At 43.0% G+C, this 23440-nt stretch overlaps 1 protein-coding gene and 1 non-coding gene across 2 annotated transcripts; both read right to left on the bottom strand.

Moving 5' to 3' along the window:
* Window positions 1–886: 886 nt before the first annotated feature.
* Window positions 887–23427, bottom strand: PTCD3 (pentatricopeptide repeat domain 3). Its single transcript, XM_054202669.1, has 24 exons — window positions 23313–23427; window positions 22027–22076; window positions 20891–20930; window positions 20484–20529; window positions 19687–19755; window positions 18943–19047; window positions 18388–18511; window positions 16531–16649; window positions 15709–15782; window positions 15270–15357; window positions 15108–15168; window positions 14567–14649; window positions 13774–13918; window positions 12656–12706; window positions 11656–11739; window positions 9442–9470; window positions 8812–8915; window positions 7641–7719; window positions 7457–7547; window positions 6193–6278; window positions 4870–5018; window positions 3965–4006; window positions 2313–2471; window positions 887–1616 (listed from the first exon to the last, which is right to left on the bottom strand). The coding sequence occupies exons 1-24, from the start codon at window positions 23405–23407 to the stop codon at window positions 1535–1537; spliced, it is 2055 nt and encodes a 684-aa protein (XP_054058644.1). The 5' UTR covers window positions 23408–23427; the 3' UTR covers window positions 887–1534.
* On the bottom strand, window positions 14890–15031 carry LOC128910746 (small nucleolar RNA SNORD94). The gene has a single exon (XR_008466852.1). It is a non-coding gene; the product is annotated as a small nucleolar RNA SNORD94 (small nucleolar RNA).
* Window positions 23428–23440: the final 13 nt, after the last annotated feature.

The following is a 23440-nucleotide window of genomic DNA, read 5'->3' as shown; positions in this document are numbered from 1 at the left end:
TTCTGGTGGACATCTACCCCTCTGTGTTTCTTGGCAGACCTGCCCTTCTGTCGTTTTACAAGACCAGGTATTTCTGTCTAGAAGCCAGACTTTGATTCAACCATGAGAACTCATGTAAAGACCAAGCTCCTTCCTTCTCTTACCTTTCCCTTAGTTCTTCTCATCAGTGGAGAAAGATTGATCAACCTTACCTAGTGCTCACTTGCTGAAATGAGTAACTGGAGCTTTGTCTACTCCCTGATCCAGTTTTAAATTGTTGGTACAATAAAGCAAAGAGCATAACACCACCTCTGAAAGCCCTTTATCTTTCATCTACCCCTTAACCTGTATTCGTCCCACGTTGCTGGAACAGGCATGTTTGCTTTCTGGAGAGAATCTTGCCTTCCACCAGCTTTCCTGCCCAGCCACTCCTGTAACGGGAGGAGGAACACTGGACTTTCAGCCTTTCAGCTGTAGTTTGTTCTACTTCTAGAAGCTGTTATTTCCCAAACTCATTACTGAATTATCCTCAAGCTGCTTTCCACAGCAGTGTGCTCTCACTTGTCCTGCAGCATCATACACATCAAGGTTTTATTTTTCACAAAGAAAGAGAATCATCTGTTAACTACATTTCACTGGCATATGGTTTAATCCTCTTTTAAGAGGATTTAAGACCATTCTTTACCTGTTGAAGTAACTACCTCAAAAAAAGGCAGAGAAGAGCAGCACAATGCTGTGAGGGCCAGTTAACTGCAAGCCAGAGAACAGAACAGCACAGTCATCTGTCTTGCCAGTCCCCTCGTTAGCTTTATTGCTGTATTCTGCATGAACTTTACTCGCTCTCTCACAGAGCAGCCGCAGCACTTTGTAATCAACAGGTTTTGCTTAGGGATTATCAGAATACAGCTGTATTTAATGTCAGACATTTATTAGATGCAGTCTCCAGCTGTACAAATTGTAGCTTTGTAACACGTACAGTCCAAACCCTGTCCCAAAACACCAAAAAAGATGACAAATAACACCACAGGTGATGAGTATGGCATTACTTACAGTGTTTACATTCAGAGTGAACTTGATATTTAAGTAGTTCATTAAAGTCAGATGGAAAGGAATTAAATCTTGTGCAGGTTTAAGTCACAGGAGGTCCAAGGGAAGTCCTGCTCAAGCTGTCAAAGTCTTGTACCTGCTGGGCAACGTCCAGGAAGCAGCACTCCTCTCCCGGCAGCCCTCCAGTACCTCTGCCAAGCTGCTCAAGAAGGCCGCAGCTGCCTGGCAGGAGCTACCCCCTCTCCAGGGAGTGGTGTGGAAGAGGCTCTGTTGGCGTAGCCCACACTGAGTTTGACGTTAGTAAGAGCGTTAAACAGAACAGCTTCTAGCTTGCTCCAACGAGGACAATACGCAGGCAGGTCCTGTATCAGAACGCTCTGGAGTGCTCAGCAGTGCTGCAGCACCTCCCAGAAGCCAACCCTGCAGTGATTTCACTTCTCACAGAAGCCTCCTGGTGTAGAGGAAGTGCTCGCTCCCAGTTTTCCCACGGGGAAGGCAAGAGGGACAGCTAGTCACGGTCACTATCGCTGTCACTATCGCTGTCACTATCGCTGCTGTCGCTGTCTGACTTGATACTCTCCAACGTCTTCCTGCAGATGGAAAACAGTCCAGTAATCAGTCACCTCATTGTGGCTTTTGCTTGAAGAGAGATACCCAAAACACAGGGTAAACACCCTCCAAAGAGAATATTATGGGCTGTCTGCAGAATACGGTCCACCCAGCATTTGGTAGAAGCACACCCCCCCTCCTTTTGGAAAAGCAGACTACTTCCGTTACCCAGAAAGTGGTGGGCCAGCTGTCAAGTGTGATGGACTTCTATTTATTCATTCCCTTGGACCAGACCAGTAGCTCCTAACTGTGGTCCTCAAGGCTAAGCCCATCATCTGAGCTTGGCTGCATCAGCTGAGAAACCAACCGTGGTGTACTGAAGATTGACCGTGAGCCTCAGAACCCATGAACCACATGCAGGGCCATCCCGTACCACTTCCCTGCTTTTATTAGCCTGAAATCTGCGTCTTCTAGGTGGCCAGACCCAGCTAGGGCAAGATTCTGGGAAAGAAAGGTGAAAGCAGACCTGAGCAGTGGAAAAGGCTAACCTCATCATGGAAAGGTACCTCCCCCCGCTCTTAGGTGGTATGGATACAGCATGGGATCAAAAACTGAGGGGACAATTGTTCTGAAAGTCAGCGCTCTGCTGCCTTGGCAGAGAAACCTTTCCACAGGCTCCCCTCAACCACCCAGTCTATGATACCCCCTCAGCTGTATCATGAAGTACTCCAACTTACCTCTGCTTTTCAGAGAGTTCAAATTCCTTCTCCGTTCTGCTTTTAAGCCTTTGAGATGAAGGAAGACCGAGGGACGCTGCCAGCTTTACCAGCTTAATTGCCTCATCTGGGCAATTGGTTTGTTTAGCACAGGCGAAAAACTCATCCATCACCTGGTCACTGCAAAAGCAAAGGCAAAGAGCAACTGTTCACCAGGGCCCAGGTAAGGTGGTCATTAACTTACAGCAGGTGCTTCAGAGAGGGAGAGGAGATGACAGATTTTTCAGATCACTCAACCAGCCCAATTCTGCTCCTGACAGAGATCTCCCCTCAGCCTTGACCCCATACCAATGTGATGCAGTTGGAAACTCCTATCCTAGCAGAAATACTTCTCCTTGCACAAAAACAAGGCAGCAGCTTACTGCTCAGGATAAGGCTGCCAGGATAAGCCTAAATAACCTTTCCCTTTTTACAGTCCCCACATCAGGCCCTCACCCTCTTTTACGTGGCTGGCAGAGGTAAAGCAACAGTGTTCAAGCACTTTAAATCAAAGGCACTGGGAGCCACTGACAGCTGGCTCTGCTCTGCCAGTTCCATTTCATGTCAAAGTGCTGGCTCTGCTCCTTTGTCACCTGCGACAGCTGTTGGAGGCACCTCTCCCCTTTAGGCAGGGAAACAAGCAAGTGTCTGCAGCTGGTGCTGCAGGGAGCTTGGCAGAGAAGGGAAGGAAGTGAACCAGAAGAGACTGATCCATTTGGAAATAGCAGGGACACTGCTTTATTTCCCATCACATTCATAACCCATGGCATTCACAAACCACCAGCTACACCATGATTTCAGAAGAATTCTTCTCCTTTCCCCATTCCCCACTTTGAGACAGGGGTTGTGATGTGGCTTGGCAGTGTCAAGGCTTCCTTGGGCCATGCTAGCGGCAGTCTGCAGAGCCGAGCAAGCACAGAACGCCACTAACAGCTGCCTTTGGTGCTGCACACCCTCGCTGGGCAGGCAGCCAGAAAACACTGTGCATCTCAGTGAAATTCCCATCTCCAACATCAGATTTAAAGTGTTCACTTCCATGAGCAGCAGCAGTTTTTTGGTGCTTTTTTTGTTGTGGTTTTTTTTTTAATGCATTGCTATTCCTTAGAAGTTTTCTACTTCAAACAGTATTTTTTCCTCCAAAATCCTGAGAAAAGCTAACTGTTGTAGCCTAACAGGGTACCACATCATAAGATTTAGGGTTTGACTTCATAAACTCGTCTTCAGGAATCCAGACGCCTCTGAAGCCCCTGTGCTTGGTTAATAGCATTTTAGAATTTTTTTGAGCGCACGGGAAATTAGATGTTTTCAGGAGTCCTGCTTAGACTGATTTCTAATGCCAAGTTAATCAGTGGCACTGTTCTTCATGTCCCAGAGACATTCAGTGACATCTCAAGGATCCACCACTTAACACCCTCCCCCCCAAGCTTTGCATTTTCAACATTTTTTGAGACAGAAAGGGCTTGGAACATATCAGTTGGATAAACAAACACCCGCGCTCACAGGGACAGACACACACAAACTCACGCTCTGGAAATAACAAAGATATGGACTACTACTGTTGGTTATAATAGAAATGCAAAATTTCAGCCAAAGGGGAGACTCAGTACCTGAAGTCAGAACCTAAAAGTACTCACGTAGGAATCCTATTGATTTGCTGGAAACGCTCCATCATGCTCCTGTTCAAAAGGAAAAAAAAAAATAATACAACCCACCACAAAACAAGGGAACAGACAGCTATTAAATCTCTTGGATAAGCTGCTGATGAAACACAGGCAAGCTCCGTTTCGTTAAATGATCTTCCCCACAGATCTGAAACAAATCCCATGCCGTGTTCTTGCAGATGCAATGTGTGCCAGCTAACATAGTTGATTAAACACAGAATGTCTTAACTAGTGCAGAAAAACTAAAAAGTGTAGCTGGTGACAAGTTTACTTTAAAAATATTACATGTTTTTAGAAGGGTACTTGCCACTTCTTTTTTTCAAATGAGCCTGTCCAAAGAGAACATCTGTATTTATCAGAAAATAGCTCAGAACCTTAAATGGGAGGCTAGATATTTTAACCTCTATTTCAAGTTGACAGCTGTAGGACAGTAAACTCTAAAGAGACTATTTTTAGTACTCTTCAGAAGCTAGATTTTTCATTAGGATTAATTGTAATTAAAAGTTTAATTAAACTCTAATTAATCGCTTTAGCAGTTTAAATTTCAAAGGCTACTAAAAATTAGAAAATGGGAAGCTGTAGGAAATTAGCAGTGAAGTGATAACCAAACCCTACCTTGCCAGAAGCAGATGTATGATACTCGAAGCCAGTTGCTACATTAACTTCTAAACCATTTTAAAGTTAGACAACTGTAACTTGGTGCCAAGAATGAACAATAAAATTAAGGAAAAAAACCCCATCACCTTCCTAACAGGACTTATCCCCTCCCTTTGTCTGCACTGGCGTTCCAAGGCAATCGGTTGTTAGCTTTTGATTTTTGTGATTAAGCCTTGAGTTAGTGTCCGCAAGCCAAGAGCTCAGGACAGCCACACACATACCAAGCGTCCTGGGTTCTCCCAACCCTGGAAAACAACAGAGCGACGTGGCCCAGCGCACTGCCTGTCCATTCTAACGGGGCCTGCTCCCGCCCGCTTTGCCCATGGAAAGCTTTGATGTCTTCAGCACACTTGGCAAACGCCAGCTGAATCTGTGAAAAGATTGTGCCATTAATCCCAAAACCTCTAGAATTAACATATCCCTTTCAGTGCAATTCCTCCTACCGGTCTGCCCCGTATGTGATTTAAGTTTGTGAATTAACAGCGGTTACTCCTGGCAGAAAAATTTCTCACTTCTGTCAGGACAGTTGTCCCCACTAGGCAAGCTCCAAGATGGCTTTGCAGGGACAGCTGTATTTACAGACCTCTGCAGGACGCATTAACCTTTAACCCTCCTCAGGATTGAGAAACCAGTTACTGCAATGACATCTTTGGCAAAAATCCCAGAATTCTGTCATGTGCTTCCCCGGAGATGTGGCTGGCTGGGCTGGATTATTCTTCCAAACCCTGGTGAGGATGTGATCCTCTTCTGTGTTAATTTGAGGTTTCTCTATAGGTTGAAGACAATACGAACGGCCTAGCAGGCCTGGATAAGCTCACACAGATCTGGACATTTATAATGGCATATGCACTGGAACTGGACCTCTAAGACCGAAGCGGGACAATAATAGAGCACTTAAATGCAGTCTGTACGCTGCACACAGAAATGGGGAGACATCGCTACTCTTTTCACTGAGCTTCTGTGTACTTGTTTTGGCTAGGATAGAGTTAAATTTCTTCATAGTAGTTTGTATGGGGCTATGTTTTGGATTTGGGATGAAAAGTAACAAAGGGATGTTCAGCAGTGCTTACATAGCCTCAGGGCCTTTTCTGCTCCTCACACCGCCACACCAGCGAGCAGACTGGAGGTACACAAGAAGCTGGGAGGGGACACAGCTGGGACAGCTGACCCCAACTGACCAAAGGGATATTCCATACCCTATGGCATCACACTCAGCAATAAAAGCTGGGGAAGAAGGAAGGAGGGGGTGTTTGGAGTAATGGCGTTGGTCTTCCCAAGTAACTGTTATGCATGGTGGAGCCCTGCTTTCCTGCAGATGGCTGAACACCTGCCTTCCAATGGGAAGCAGTGAATGAATTCCCGATTTTGCTTTGCTTGCACGAACAGCATTTGCTTTATCCATTAAACTATCTTTATCTCAGTCCACGGGTTTTTGCACTTTCACCTTTCCAATTCTCTCCACTGTCCCACTGGGGAGGAGTGAGCGAGCGGCTGTGTGGTGGGGTTAGCTGTTTACTGGTGTTAAACCATGACAGCTTCCTTACCTCGTCAGGGTGCCGCTCCCTGCTCATCAAAGACAAGAGCTCTTCCAACAGGTCATTCCTCCTACTAAACCCCAGCTGCTTCATATCTGTTTAGAGAAAGGCAGTAGTCAGTAGGTGTCACCGGTACCCTCTGCTCCCAACTCCTGTTAATGTGGTCAGCATAACAAACACCATCTTGTGAGGCCAACAGCCATTCTGTGTGACCGAGCTGCTCACGTATTAGTTCCCTTTCCCTTCATTATCAGGCCCTGAAGGTTCTGTGCTCCAAGTAGACAAACCAAACAGATTTCTTCTTTCCCTCCCTGCTGGCCTCAAGATTCATGGGTGCCAGGCCAACTACTCCCTTCCTTAATGGCCTTCAAGGTCCCAAGCACCTGGCCAACCTGGTGGTGGTGATGACCCCATCACAGCACAGGGAAGGGAACAGCACACACAGCTCTGTCTATAAAATCAAGTAGTTACAAGTACGCCAAGTGGCAACCTGGACCCAAACTGCTGCTGGACAGTGAGACCCATGACACCCTGGTGGACAGGGACACTCCCACCATCGTCTGCTTCCTCCCAGGACTGAGTGGTGACTTGTATTCTTTTCTATGTTTTTTGAGTCTAGATTATGACTTTTATGTTGATAGAGCAAACCAAATATTAAGATTTGACCTGATCTGCAGAGGGTCCAGGTGATGAGAAACCATAAGCTAAGTGATGCTATAAAATTCCGCCCTACACTAGTTATAAAATTGTACTACACTGGTTCTGCTTATAGGAATCCTGTGCTATTTCAATTATAAATGCCATGCTAATGATAAAATCCCCTTTAATTGTAACTACAACTTAGTGCTGCCATGATTTTGCCAAGAATCCCTAAAAGAACCTGCCTGTCCCCTCAGTGCTGGGTGACAGTAGGATATTTTCAGTGTGCTAAATCCTGTATCTGCATTGTCTCTTCTTTTTAAGGGGCAAAGAACAGAAGAATAATTTAAATGAGTTAAACGTGGGCTGCTGGTTAAGGTACCACTCTCTGATAAGCATTCACTTTTCCAAGACACTGATATTTAACTGTGACACTGCCATGATCTCTCTGATAGTCTGTGCTTTCCCTAATAGAACAGCCCCACCCCTGCAGCAAGGAATAACATCCCTCATGCCAAAGCACCTTATCACGGCTATTCTGAGCACTGGGAAATTTCCCAACTACCTCCCACTTTGCACTTCTCCTGACTTTTATCAAACAAACTGTCTATGTAGGCTTGTGGCTATCACCAACCTTCCCAGACTGAAGGGATCACTTCCAAGTGGTTGGCCGCATCCAGTGCTTGAAGGAGGTCCAATATATTTTTAGGAGTTGGATAGAAAACCTGAAGAAGGAAGAGAATCGCTTCAGTGAACTGTAACTGTTCCTTTTCTCCATACTAAAGCTTTGAGGCTTGCTTACCGTAATACACACTTACCGAAGGGGACATTTCTTTGTACCATTTCAACACAACATCAATTTGTTCCATCATACACAACAACGAAAAGAATTTTGACCTACAGGAGGGAAAAATGCTCTAATTCAGTAATGATTAGATCCACTAAACCATAGAGATGCACCAGCAAAGGACTTCTGATCAGATTTGTATTGCAGACCATGGAAATTTCACTGTATGATTGCAATACTCCATACAATTAAAAAAGCAATAGCGTTTTTTTATGAGACAACTTAATGCTGATACTAGGTAATTTGCAGGATTACTAAGTGGACCACTGGATTTTAAAATCTTGAAAAAATGTAATCTCCCTGCCTGATGCCAGGTTTGAGGTATCTGAATCTCTCTCAAATGCAACCTCTGGTTAAGAACCACTTTAAGAAGTGAACTAGATTAACCTTGTTACTTGTGCAAGTTTGCAATAGAAGCCTGGGACCTTGATCCAATGCACTGATTAGGAAAAATGTCCCTACACCAAGAAATTAATTCCCATTAATTTCCCCTGATTTATTTACAGGCTAAATAAGGTAAAATAATCCGAACCATCCCACCCCTGAAAGTGCATCTGATTTTCATGATAATTATTTTTCATGAATTTACAGGAGCATCTCTAGTTCCAATGCATAATTAGGCTTTTCTTCAAATCAGTATGTTTCAAGTACTTAATTGCATTCAGGGACTGCAGCACTTAATGACACTGGTAAATATGTTTCAGAGGCCATGACTGCAGTATCAAATGGTGGAACTACATGGGAGTTTCACGGTGAAATACACCTGCTGCACTGCAGCCTCTCTCTACAAAACCATGCAGAGAGCTAGGTCTGACCTGTACACTATTTTGGTGTTCTCTCCTAAGCTGCCATCCTAAGTGGACAACAGGATTGTAGAAAATACAACTGCTTGGTATAGTTACTGGATGGGTATTAAGCAAAACTGATGCTCCAAGAGACTTTACTTCAGTTCGGGCAAAACCACAAACTGAAAACAAATCCCAAGCTATCACTGTTGATAGAGGGACCTAATTTCCAAACTGCATATAGGATAACCAGCTGGTGTTCAACAAAGCATCCTTCTGCGCAATGTCAGAATCCTGGTTTGTATTCAAATTGACAACAGTACACAAGATGCTGAATATAAGCGGCACTTCACTCACCAGTAGGCATTTAACTTATCCATGTCCAAGAATTTCCAGTTGTCTCCCTTCTCCATTACCTTATTTAACCGATAGGCAAGCTTGATATCCTTAAGATCACAGCACTGCAATAAACCAGTCAGATTTTAAAGCTACCAAATATAACACTTAATACATCCCTCTGAGACTCACTTTCACAAAGGTATAAAGAGTACTGAGCTGCCAGCAAACACTTTTAACAGAACGTGATTCAGTGCAGTGACTGCCTAAGCATTTTGTTTAGTTGAGGCAAATGTGTGACTCTCCCAGCTGTCCAGAGCTTTCTAACCTAAACCGACACCTTCTGGTGCAGAGACTGTCTGACCGCTGGAGTGTCACTAGAAGCAGGGGCAGGGCACAGAAGACAGGGACTTATGCAGCTGCCTCTAGCAAGAGATGCACCTATCACAGGCATGCGAGTTACTAATTTAGAAGGCATCAAGCAAAGAACTGAAACACTATGGAAGAAAGTTACAGGAGGTGATGAACACAAGTGAACAGGGGAAAGATATTGAAAGCTAAATCTTGTGTGACAGGCTGGAAAACTCACAGGCAATTCTTAAACAGCTGGAGGGCTCAAAAGAATTCTGACTGCAGGGAAGAGGTACTTACCGCTTGCATAGCGGTGGCAAAAAAGTTGGCTGAAAGGGAGAAAATGGAGTCCGTTAGCTTCAAACTTTCAAGGAGACATATAGCAGCTCATTAACCCAGCCTCCCAGAGGACGGACAAGACATGTTCAGTTAGAAAGCTGAATTTGTAGCTCAGTTTGACAATGTAGCAGGGATCTTCACTTTCTATGTAGAGACTCTGGTGTGACATGAGTTTTGCTAGCCAGTGTTCTGGAAGCTATGCTGCCGTGCTTTTGGAGACAGATTAAAGCAGATGATCTGTTTGACTTTAGGCAGTTTTACAAATACTTCGTTCTCTTGTTTGATGCAAGGCAGCATTATTTTTTTGTATCCTGCCTGTTAGACAGAGGCAGCCGCATCACTCACCTTCCCTATTACTCCAGTGCAAGAGAACACATGCAGGAGACAGGCGTTCAGATAGGTTACCCACCTCTTTAGCACACCCCAGAGCTGCCCAAGAACATACAACTGCCACCCAAAAATGGCTCCTTTCATGAGGCTCTGACTCGTTTCTGTAAGTGACATTTCAAAGCAGCACGGAGACTGATGCTGCCTGAGGGTGGCAAAGAAAGCCACAGCAGGAGGGAGGACAAATTACCCTGCTCAATAGTTCATTTAATTTGTGAGGTGGGAATTGTGGATAGGTGTGTTTGGTTTTTTGAAGGGAACGTAAGGGCACTGGATGCTATCAGAGACTGAAACAATGGCTAGTTGTGGGTAGCAAAATAGTGGGAAGAACTGTAAGGCAAGTTACTTAAAAGTACTAGGTAAAATACACCCCCCCCCCTTCCCTTGCAAAAGTTAGTTAATTTATTAACTAAATACTTTAAAGTTGGAAAAAACATTTTTGTGTTATTCAGGTGCTTAGTATACAGTTCAGCTACAGCCTGCAGAATCCTCTGGGCCAAGGAAAGGCCTTGCAGAGAACACAGAAGTTTCTGAAGGTAAGAGTTAGTTCACATACAACAACACACTAAGGAAAAGAAGCCTCAGTTTTCTTCAAAGTATCAACCTGAATTCTGCAAAAGCAATTACCAAAATAGATAAGGATCCCACACTGAAGAAGAGCAGAGAACATCTACATACACATTTTGCTTAGACAAAGTGGCTTTGATCCAGTCTTACGTGAGCAATCTCTATTTTTTAAACCACTGTGTAGAAAAGCTCATTCAACTCCCATTATTCAGGGAAGCCTATATCTGCATGTCCATCATTACTGCCTTCACTAATAGTGGTATTTCTAAAAAGTGCGTGAAGGAGCAGAGTAGATACAGTCATTGGCTATGCTTTTGGCAGCAGCTTAGAGCCAAAGCAAGAAATGGTATAACACACATAGCAGGTCAGAAGGAAACACAACAGGTGTACAATATTCTATTTCCAGGCTTCTATCCAAGGACAAAAAAAAATTGTGGGTAGGATAATCTAATATGCTACTACAACATAATATCATAATTATCTTTTTCCTTTAAATGGCCAAAAAAACCGTTATCAACTCCTCACTGGTTTCCTGAAGCACGCACTGTAATAGCTTCTTCATACTATCATATACAGAATTGTCAGCTGCTTGAGTGGCTTCTGACACGTTGTTCACACCACGTTGTACACAGCACAGCTAACAGGCCCCTCTTTGCCACCCCTCTTCTTCAGATTGAAGCGGTGTCTACTTCTGTATGTACAAAAAGGCTCTGAACATCCTAGGGCAAAGTTGTGTACATACAGATGGCAGAAAGATCCAGCGAGATGTGGGATGCTCAGAATCTACCCTTTCACAGACCCAAGCTTCAGTTTTGCATGAAGTTTAATTTCATGCAATTTTCTGACAGGATTAGGACGAACTAGAATAGGTACTCACACCACACTACAACAAAAAACAGACGTGTATCATTTCAAGAAACTGCTAGCAGATGTTTCTCCTTAAACTAGTCTTGTGAACAGCCTTGTGATTTTTACCCTGTGGGACTCAAATACTCGTTCACAAATACTCCTACTTCCACACAGTTGCCAGCATACCAATGCATAGCACATCTTCCCGGCACTGGAATTTGTCCCTTTTTGTTTCCAAAAAGTATCAGAAGATGCTGATACAAGCAAGCTGCATGCATTCTTTCTAGTGGGATAGGACTACTTGAAATTCCCGAGGTACCTTTTCACCTGAGCTTAAACAATGCAGATTGTCAGAAACATTGAAGTCCATACCATCATCAGGATCCTGGGGAATGAAACTCCTCTTTTCAACGTCATCTAATACTTCAAGGATGATGCCTGATGAGCAAAGATCAACTGTGGGACAAACAGATAAGCAACATCACATCTCAGTTGTACTATATGCTTCATTAGTAAAGAGTGTCAGCCTGCAAATATACTACAGAAATGGAAACATGCACCACGATTTCAAACACGTGTCAAGATTCTTCTATCTCTATCCCTAATCGTGGTGCTCCACACCAGCTGCAGTTTTATTTGCCCTAAAATTTGCCCTACTATTGTCTGATTTCCACAGCACAACAGGGCAGATTAAGATACCAGTACTTTCTAGTAAGGAATCCAACAGGCCTGAAAGTTTGTCTGTTAGAATGTGGCACTGGAAAAAGCAATGCATTTCATAAACAAAAAAACCCCCAACAAACAGAAAGACTTCAGAGCAGCTCCTCCACATTTGTTATAACACAAGGACTGCAGTTACGACTACTGTGTCTATTTTCGTGTCCACGGACTTTTGGCTAAAGGATCTCAACAGTTGGGCTCCTGCCTTCTGACACACCTATATTTCAAGACAGCTCCAATGCACAGAACTGTTGCAGAAAAACAGAATCCCTGGGCAATTTCTTCCCCGTGAGTGGCACAGTCTATGTAATCACAGGCGCTGGAGTCAGATCCAGCCTCCAGAGAGACTGAGTAGCATTTGCTTTTTAGCTTTATCAACTTGTGGCCACAAATGAAAAGGAAACGGGCTTTCTTTCCAGTTCTGTCAGTTCTCAAAACATAAGGACTCTTCCCTCCCTGTAAGAGGTTATGAGCTTCTGTAGCTTTTTTGGCACTCAAGCAGAATCAGACTGTACAGGTAACATTAAGATTGCACACATTAGAAGTTGTCTTTTAATCAGTAAATCAACTGCATTCACCCATCACATTTGGAAAGTATTTAAAGCAGATGTTAAAAAGGACACATTCATGTACAAGTTGATATTGCACGTACCGCCTCTATAAAATATCGAGAGAAGATGATCATACGTTGCAAGGCTAGGCTCTGAAAAGCAAAAACACTCAAGTTACTTTAACATTCTTGGCTGAGCTTTATGCCTGAGCTCTAATTCACAGTCTCCATCCCTTCCAGTGAGGCAGCATGCATAAAGGTACTCAGTTCTCTCCTCGTCCACCCTAATGCTGGACCAGACCTCATGTACACACGTTACAACTGGGAGAGATGATATCTGACAGTGGACCACCAGCTGTAGCATGATATGGCTATGGGGTGAGCAGTCAAGCTTCCCTGCTCCAAATTGAAAACAGAAATATTTCATAGGTGGTTTCCCTTCTGCTCATGAACCTATCTTTAGCATATCAACAAGCATGTTACTGGGGCAAAGCACACTCCACAAGACATCGAATTGGTTGTGCAGATACTCCCTGGTTTTGCAATGTTTATTGACATCAAAACCCATCATCTACATCAAAAGCTTTTTTTTTCCTGTAGAAATGTAGATACATCGACCTGAAAAGGTTTGGGTGGCTTGTGAAGTAAATCTCCTTGATCTATGGGAAGCTAACAGACTCAGCTGACTGCTACAAACGCACATTCATATTATTCACTATTTCTACAGCAGTACTACAATAAGGACCCAGTTGAGAAAGAGCATATAGGCCAGGACACACTCCCCCACTGCATACACACACCTGTCCTTGAGTAGCTACAGGTAACTACAGGTAAAAATGTAATGATAAACATACTCCTAACCTAAAAGACTACAGCATCAAAATGCGTCACTATTTGACCTCAGGGACTAAGTGCACCCGCTTTACTGTAATTAGTAATCAACACTGAACAAAGACTCAAAAGATGATGATTCAATTTGAAATCCACAGACACTGGCTTGCTGAGTGGCCACAGCTCAGTACTTAAGGATTTTTACTTCTCAGTTCTCTTGCAAAAGGACACAAATAGTGAAGTTGAGAACACAGTGAGAAATGCTTTTTTCCACAAGCCTTGGACTTCTTCCTTGCAATTAGGAATCACTACGTTGTTTGCTAGTGAACTCTTAAATTAGCAATTCTGGAGGTGGCACTGAAATATAATAATTAGTATGGTTGTCTTACCTATATCAAGTGCTTCCATTTCTTTTATTACTGATAAAGACATACTTTTGCCTAAACCACCACATCTTCTCAGAGTCTTCAGCAAAGCATTGAAAGTTAGCAGATTTGGCTGCACTTCCTGTTGAGCCATGTGATTCAGGAAGACCTTAAACAAAACCCCCATCACACGTTATGGATCACAGTTCAGCTTTCAGTTAGGTATACATGCATTTCCTTAATCTAATCCGTCTCACTCCCTTCAAGTGAATGACTCTACCTCAAATGATAATTTTTTTAAGGGAGCACCATCTAATTTTTAATTAATTTGAGCAAAAAACAAGACTACAAAATTACAACAGATTTGATCTTGGAGAATTGCGTATAGAACATCAAGGAATTTTTTTAATTTATGTACTAATTTTCCTTACTGATGTTATGTCATTAAAACTGAAGCTGCTAATGTTACTCCTCAAAATCTCATTTCTATCACACCAGTTTTTACCTAAAATTGTTTGTTTGTTTTTATCTCCCAGCATAATTTCCCAATTACTTTCTGTCTGGGCAGTTCTTGGATGAGGTACATTCTCACAAGGCAAACCATTCTGCAAGAGCAAGGCTGGATTTTGTACATTTTCCACTCGTCAATGGCTAGTTTGTATGTTTAAACTACTGTACTTCCTTTGCAGCAGATATTAATATCTTTGGGGAAAGCTCTTGTTTTTAGTCTTCTAACAACTGCAAAATTCTACTGATAAAGCAGACCCAGCCCCTACATTCTTACCCCTTCCCCACCTCTTCTGCTCAAACTTCTTACCTTGGCTAATTCCCATCTTTCTAAGAACCTCTCCTTTAGATATGGGACTGCTGCAATCAGTGCGTTGAAGGTGTGCACGTCAGCTGGAAAATGTAAGATAATTCATTTTAACTGACAATTATCACAGAATCACAGAATGGTTTAGGTTGGAACGGACCTTAAAGATCATCTAGTTCCAACCCCCCTGCCATGGGCAGGGACACCTCCCTCTAGACCAGGTTGCTCAAAGCCCCATCCAGCCTGGCCTTGAACACTTCCAGGGGTGGGGCCAACACTTCCAGGGATGGGGATTTCTATATTCTACAGCAACAGTTTATTCTAACATGGCTCAGTTTTTGGCAAAGTCTCATGCAAACCTGTTTCCAGTGAGCCGGCCACATGCCAGATGCACTGAAACAAACAGTTTGCATTCAGCTCCCATGATCTAGCTGAGGTCCGTACCCCTGCGCCAATCATCACTGCCATGAAACAAATATTCATGTACCCAACAACTGCTTTCTGCTACTTAGAAGACCACAAGTCAAAATCAGGAGACACTTACCCTTGTGTCTTTCATTCAGCATGTCTATGTACATGTCGTAAGCTTTAGCAGAAGCCCCATGCTGCAAAAAACCAAAAACCCGACAAAAATAAACAACTTCTTTGACTGTGTGAGATTTCACAAGCTGAAAAAAATCCTCCCAGCACTGAAGGATAACTTTACCTTCACCATCCCACGGATCATTGTGCAGTAGGAGTGTGCATTCCTCTCTGGCATTACCTTAAATATCCTTTCAGCATTGTTGTTCTCCCTAGAATCAACAAACAAGCTGAATGTTAAAAAACTCCATAAAAGATGCCTTTGGGAAAAGGATTCAAACAGGACAAAATAATGGGCTGTACTCCCAAGGGCTGACATTCAATTATACTGCTTGTGATACTTTGAGCTATGCTACAATCACTTGCTAGATTGCCAGCAACACTTTTGAAGATTAGCAAACACAACTAGATCGCCATCAACGCTTTAAAAGATTAGCCAACACAGACGTATTTAACAAGTAACATTTGCAAGTATGGGCTGCTATAAAGTCTTTAAGTCTGTTTCATAACAATGCATGTGCACAACCCACTGAATACAGGAATATTCACGACATTTTCCATACCTCCATCTAGAGTCAGACGACTGTGAACCTCTTTGGGATTGTCTCTTTCGAGCCTTCTGCTCTGAAGCGTTCACCTGGAGAGATTTTTGCAGAAATAAGTTTCTCAGAGTTCACTACGGTTATGACGAGATTTGGTAACAACACTGACGTTCAGCAGCAATTTATATGCTACCAAAGGTGTTTTTCAATGGGTTACATTAAAATAATTTTTATTATCATGTTCAGTAAGCAATAACTAGATCAAGAATACTGTTTATATTATTAAACATTCTAACAAGACAAATATATGTATTTGTGGAGCTGGTGGGAATCATTAGACTATAGCACATACGCTGTAAAACTCTTTCTCCCTCAACAGTCTTCCCAGGAACAGGAATTGTGCATCACATCTACTACTGTACCCTGCAACCTGATACTCTGAGGTGACACAAGGAGCCCTCAACTTTATTGAAACCTAATTAATATGGTACAGGCCAGAAGAAAATTAACTAGCTGATCAACACTACAGGTACCAGAAGTCTTCTTTGCAGGCAACTATAAAAACAAGGCTGTTAGTGAGAAACAGTTATTTAAACACAGTTCAGCAGACCTAAACCAAGACAAGGTTCCAGCTGCTAAGTTCAGCTTTATGGAAGCTACTTTTGCTAGTAGGTTAGACACGGTATTGTTTTAAGTGCCGCATCTCTAGAGAACGTTGACTGCATTTGACCCATCTCGCACCATCTCCCAGGCAGGCAGTCACAGTACAAAAATTTTGACATCACTTTTATACAGTCCCACTACTTATAAATAAATAAATCGAGATCAACAGGTTTTTCATACCCCTGGTTCCTCCAAATCCTCTTTTTGTTCTTCCTGTTTTTCCAGAGCAGATTCTCCATCACCATAGAAGCACAACAAATCTAAAAGGCTGTTTGTGGTCTCCAGAGATACAGGGGTACCTATAGAAAATAAGGGTGTACAACAGTCACAGGGAAAGTAAAGAACAAACCATTTTACAGCCGTAACGGAAAGCTTTCTAACACCCCATTACACCACTTTGTTCTCTTTCAACGTAAAGGTGTTCTCCAGCAAGTTTGTAAAACCTGAGTATGACACTAATACTTCCACAAACCCATTCATAGCAGGAGACGATTTTAACAGCATATTAGAGTACCTGCTTTTCTATTGAAGCCACCAAAAGGGTAGTTTTCCTGACCAAGTGGGAGTGGGAAGTGGCAGCTTGCAGCCAAAACTATGAAGCAGAACAAGCCCAACACAACACCTGAAATTTCTAATGCCTGTCATAACTACCCCTAGGATAAACTCTGCTGTGAAGACCACTTCATGTGTTTCACTTTCTATGAAACAAATTTAAACCCAACAAAAGAAAAGAGCTATTTGATGGAATAATCTCCTTTCCATCTTGCAGCGGATACAAGAAGGTCTCACCTTCCCAGTAAGTTTTCCTCCTTTAGAGGCTGTGGCAGTTACAGCTTTCAATTGCTTCCTCCTCATTCACCCATGACAGAGATAAAGTCTAAATTAAGGAGGAACTAAGAAAGACTCATTTATTGAGGGCAGGTCCACAGAAGGGGCACTCAGCTGGTATGCTACACTAGTCCAATACAGCGGCAAGTGCTCAGCACAGATGCAGTTCATACCAACCAATAAGTTACTGCATGAAGGCCTTTGTGGGCAGAACGGTATCACTCCATCACACAGCATCTGCCCACAACAGGCCCTACTCTACTGCATCACAAATTCTTACACTTTGGAATAGAAGAAAAAAGCTCAACACTTTATCATCTCCTTCTTGATCAAGAAATCATTTGTTCTCTGTATCACCAAAGTGACATGTCAGACAAGTGTTGGATAGGGAGGGCCCAATAATTCTGGAGAACCACTTCACCAGATGTCCTGGGTTGAGCAACACAGGACTAACGTCTCTTCTAATGCTGGGGAAAACTCCACTTTTGGAAGACTCTAGTGTCTGAATTCGTGAAAATACTTACTTTATAGCCAGATAGGCTATATGGGATTCAAGGTTTCAGTGTTTTTGAGCTTTGCCAGGTGCAGGAATGAGAAGTGAAACCTGGGCATTTGACCCAGGCTGGCTAACAGGATTATTTCATACCATGAATGTCACATTCAATAAAAATTAGAAAGTTTGCTGTGTTGTTTCTCTCTCCCTTGATGGCAGTGGTCCAGAGAACTCCTTGCCCCGGTGCCAGATCCCTGAGGCCTTCCTTTCCTCCCGAAGCCATTGCGCTCGCAGTGTCCCACGTTTGCTGTCCACTGCTGGGAGTGCACAGCTTCCTACTGATATAATTGGCTGAGTATAATTCTTGTATATCTTATATTAGTATTGGGATCAATACTGGTTGTTTATTATTATTGTTAATTATTTATTCTTATCCTATTAAATCTATTTATATTTCCACCCTGGCGTTTCCTTGCTTTTTCCCCCGATTCCCCTTTCTGGGTGGGGAGGGGTCATCAGGCGATAGAATAATTGTCTAAATGACAATAAATTGTTATGGGTTTTCTCAAACCATAACACCAGACCAGAGTCAGTTGTGAAAGACAGCAATATAATCATGAAATTGTTTCCATAGCCTGTGCCAGCTACTATGATATTTTTGACACAATTCAAGCAGAGCTCCACCACAGAATCTTGTCAGGTGACCGAGCACATACCTGCTTGTACCAGTTGATCAAACAGGTCCACAGAATCTTTCACCCTTCTGAGGTGGATACGCTCTTTTAGAGCTTCCTCACTCACTCCTTCAATCTCAGGTGTAACAGTCTCAGGCATCAAACACTAAAAGCAAAGAGTGCGAGTTAGACATGAGCTCAAACCTTCTCTAAACCACTGCTATAACACTAACCAAATATAGTTTCTCTTCACCCAGTATACTGCTTTGGTAATCTCCCAACCTTTCCAGCCTAACAGAAGCAGTACTTTCAGTGATGAAGGACCACTCATCCTGATCTCCCACTTTCATGCTAGGAAGCCAATATTTAAACAACATTCCTTTTCTTACTTTTATCTACAGAACCTGATACGATACTGAATTCCTAAGGAAAAATGTTCACTTCAGAAACATAATGGAAATACAGTACTGCTTTCACAGCTGTCTGCAAAAGAGTTAACAAAACTATCCTTTTATGTTAGTTTTGGACCAGCGTGACAGTTGATTTCACTACCTGACAAAGCATAAATACAATGAAAATGAAAGGCAAAAAGCTTACTGGTATGTTTGGCTCTGCAAAAGTCTTGTCAAAGTATTGAGGAAATTGCTTAATAATGTATTTTGCAGCATTTCTCCCAGCCTCCTTCGACAATGAATATAGACGCTGCATAGGAATGAGAGAGAACAAGATGAAGAAACACAAAATTAAAAGCCTGAGAGAGAAGAAAAACATTTTCCATAACACTAAGCATTCTGATGGGACCAAATTAAACTCATGCTCCATTTTCAACTCTTAGTAAAAACACAGGCACAAAACAGCATTGCAGATAAACATCCTGGTATTTATGCCAATATAAGAATGTCTATTCTTTAAATGAGACTGTAATTTACTTTGTTACTTAGTCAAGGGACAAAGTTCTGTACCAGACATCTGAAACGCTGCACTGGTACCTCAAGCTCAAAAGCATCCTTAGAGTTAAGGCACTCAGATCTTTCTCTCCTTGACTGTCATTTCCAAGAACATCACCTGATTCCCATTCACCTCTTTTCCTCAAGTTCTAGACTCAGACTCTCCTTTGCTGTTTCTTTTAAAACTCTTCACACTCTACAGGTGCCTCCAGCCTTCTCAATGACCTCACTTCTGGTACGCAGAACTGAAGTTCTCTTGCAGCCATATCTTTGATTTGCCACAACATCTCAGCTCAGACTTTTGTAATTGAAACTAGGCTCCAATTAGAGTTTTCATAGCCTAGACAAAGGGGGCAAGAGGGAAGCTATCAAGGATTTGAAAGTAAATACTTACAGCATTGGCTGCATTTCTTGGCATAAGGAAAGGGTCATCCTGGAACATATAATGAGCAGCAGTAGGATCCTGTAGAAAGGAGAATCCAGGATTGAAAGATTCATAGTTACGTACACAGGCACGCAGTATCCATATCACACTGCCTCACGGAATTTCAAGCACAATGAACAGTTCCATCATAACCACCACCTGATGCCCATTTTACAAAATGTGTGCCTGTTTGGAAATAGTTAAAAAAGCATTTCCATTATACACACACACGCAGGCTAATATAATGACAACAAAAGGTCCTTACTATAACATAACAAGCAATGAGTGCCTGGCAAAGCAAGCAGGACCACAACTTTAACAGTCTCAGGGGAGCCGAGGGAACCTGCAGGATCAGATTCAATTTCCAGAACCCAAGACAGATAGGGTTAAACAATGGCATCACAGCATTTACAGTTGCTGCCTAGCAAGAGGAGACACTGATTGCTCTTTGCAAGGCTTACTTTCTGGACTGAGATTGGGAAGAGGCAGTCTGGATTAGGAAGGTGAACTGGTAAAGGAACTTGCTCCTGATGTTGGCAAAAGCCTTATCAAAATATTACAGCTTTCACTTGTAGCTGCAGCTCTCTCACCATTAGAACGAGGTTTTAAAGACATGTGTTGAGCAAAAGTGAAACCTCTGCAAAAAATAGGTGTAAAAGTCCCATCTTTCATTTATGGTCAAAGTAGAAGTAAGAGTTTCCAGAGTGCAAGGCTACTGCACGAGATGGACGAGTTAACCTGTTTCCATGATCAATAGAACCACTTACCCTGTTCACGGTAGAAGCCAATGTTTGAAGAACTGCTAGCTTATCCCTAAACATAAAGGAGCTTTGATTAATACTCGGTTACAGACTTTGAACGTCATGCATTACATTGTATGCAGAACAAAATAAGGATTTGCAGTTCTAGGAAACAATGGTTTTGCTGCACTTAGAAAATAGCATTTTTTGCAGAGGCAGGGAAACTTCAACTGCAAAAATGGTCTCGGTTTTGGAACAAACAAGGAAAAAGAAAAGACTTTAAGGAAAACCAGAAAAGGACCTGTGTTTCCTGCTACCACTCCTGGAATACAGCAACCTGAATTTTCTTTTTCAACTTTGGTGGACCTATTACATTTAGTGTCTAACAATGATTTTCTTCCAGGTCGACAGATATTCCAGCAGTAAACACTCACCAGGTTTTCTTTCGTGGGAGCACAATTTCTTCTTGAGTAACTGTGAGAAACAGTATTAAAATTGTTATTAGAAACAAACAGATACCCAAAGAAAACCTTGAACTCATGAAAACTAATGATTTAAGCTGATCCAGCTCAAAGTACTAAAGCAAAGATTTTAAAACCACAGTATGATGTAGGCCACAGTTTACCGAATGGTAATAGAAAAGGCTGACAGGGAGCTTTACAGTCTTGTGCCAAGACAGGATCAGGGCCTTACAGTAAACAAACCTGAGAGGTCGTACTTACTGATCCTCAAAGTGATTACCCATCCAAGCTTCTTCAATCATTCTTATTGTATAATCTTCTCGTTTGAGCCCCAATCTTTACCAGTCCTTAGTTTCCCCGCTCTTAGTCCCCCAGTTTCAAGCTTGCCGTCTCTGCCCATTTGGCTTCTCCAGTTCAGCTTGTCTGCATACTGCAGCAAAGTGCCCTCTCAAGTTCCTGCTCTGACAGCCTGACACCAACTGTTCAGCTCCTTCCACCCCACAGATCAATCCACCCAGCTTTCCCAGAGAGGAAAAAAGAAAAAGGACAATACCAAAAGCAGCAGCTACAAGCTGTCAGCAAAGCATCTTAGCAAATTAATTCACAGAGGAGTTATGTGGGACCCCCAGAGCCAGGGTCTGTAGAGGTACTTTTCCCACTGCCTCTGTGTTGATGCTTCTGAGCTGTTACTGACTGTCAGGAACTTGTTCCCATGTGCAGCACAGCTCCAAGCACCCCAGCTAACTTTTCTCACAAAACTTCTAGCAGAAATACGGTAAGGAGTACAGAGAAGCAGCAAGAACATGACGGAAACTGTCAGAATTAAGGTAGAAAACTTATTTTTATTTTACAGTCTATTCAGTTTCAAAGGGCAACTGGACAAGTCATGGAACCGGACAACCGAGTTCATGCTCTAGGAGCACAGAGCTGATTGGTGGTGAGGGTAATCAAGTTAAGCCAGGAAATCACTGAAGACTGGGGCGGGGAATGAAAAAAGGGAAGGAGGGCATTCACTGTCTTTATTTCATGACAGGCTATGTTGTGTGTAGATAAAAAAAAAACACAACAAAATATTTGCAATAAACTAGTAAATAAGACATCCATCGTACCTTCTGAATTTTCCACAGTCTTCCCAAGAGCTGTACTACTGGAAGAGCACCTGTAAACCAGAGTTTTGAAATTATGGTAGTCACATAAATACAGCAAAAGCAGATTAATGAAATTCTGTACTACAGGCCAGAATTAAGTAAAATATTAAAAGGGAAGAAATAACTGGAAATGCTGCACCTTTACTAACTCCGAATTATCATAAAACTCGTATTTGATGCTTCTCTTAAAAGCCCTAATTTCAAGAGACAAGAAGTCATACACAGAAAATCGTATTACGTAAAATTTGTAATTCTTTATTTTTGGGGATACCATGGCTTTGAAGTAGTTTCCCTGCATAACTGCACCTTAGAAAGAAAATCCTGAACATAAATCAGAAAAGACATGGAGTGTTTTAGAGGCAGGATCTAGCTGAAAGCAGTACCTTTTTAAAAAATATTTTAGACATCAGTAGCATTTACACAAGCAGAAGACCCTGAGTCGGGATGCAGGGAAATCAAATCCGTTGAGTTCCACATGCCATCTACAGAGCTGCAGACAGTACACTCACGTAACCACAGCTATACAAGGCACATCCACATACACTTGCTTCTGCTGTACACTGCAAAGCTGCTGCTGTGCTCAGTTCAGAGCCACAGCTCCAAGTGTTTTTTACATTTTACTGCCTTTAACACAAATTAATATTACATGAAAATACTATTTTTTTTCCCCTCACGAAGTGATCTAACACAACAGCTTGACCGTAACCGCCATTTGCATGTGCTTCCACACTGACCTTGACCCTGAAGGAGACGCCCTTAACGTGCATTCATGCCTCCGTGCTTTACAGTGATACTGCGTAATTATAGCAGTTCCTATGTCACATAAACTTATTAGTTATGATTTTACCAACTCAGATGCGAGTTATATTTTGCACACAGGGTACCCAGAACAGCGAGACCCTTTCATTTGAGGCATTGCCCGAAAGTAACCTCCCACCCCACCTGCTTTTTCGTGTAATCACTTAACAGCTCAAGGTCACTCCCAGGGCAGCTCAGAGCCTACGAAAAGTAGGGAAAAGCCCCCAAAGAAGCGTTCCCACTCCCTAGGCCCGGACCACGCCATGCCACCCCGCCCCAGCCTGCCCACCACGCATGCGCACAGCGCCCCCGTTGCCCAGCAACCCCCACTGCGCCTGCGCGGCCTTTCGCGCCTCAATTCCCCAGACACGTCCCCCCCCCCCCCGATTCCCCTACGGCACCGCCGCTGCCCTCCTCTTCCCTCCGCTGAGGGAAGGGCAGAGGCTTACCGGTATCGCTCTCGCCTCCCGCCCGGTAAGCAGCACCGCCTGCTGAGCGACAGCACTTGCTGCCAGGAGCTGGCCCCCAGCCGCCGCGCCGCCATGCCGGCACTCACGCAGTGGCCCCCGGGAAGGAG

Source organism: Rissa tridactyla, chromosome 5, assembly GCF_028500815.1.
Source record: "Rissa tridactyla isolate bRisTri1 chromosome 5, bRisTri1.patW.cur.20221130, whole genome shotgun sequence".
NCBI lineage: Eukaryota > Metazoa > Chordata > Aves > Charadriiformes > Laridae > Rissa > Rissa tridactyla.
Note: the sequence above shows the minus strand (reverse complement) of the source record. Positions and strands in the feature narration are given on the sequence as shown.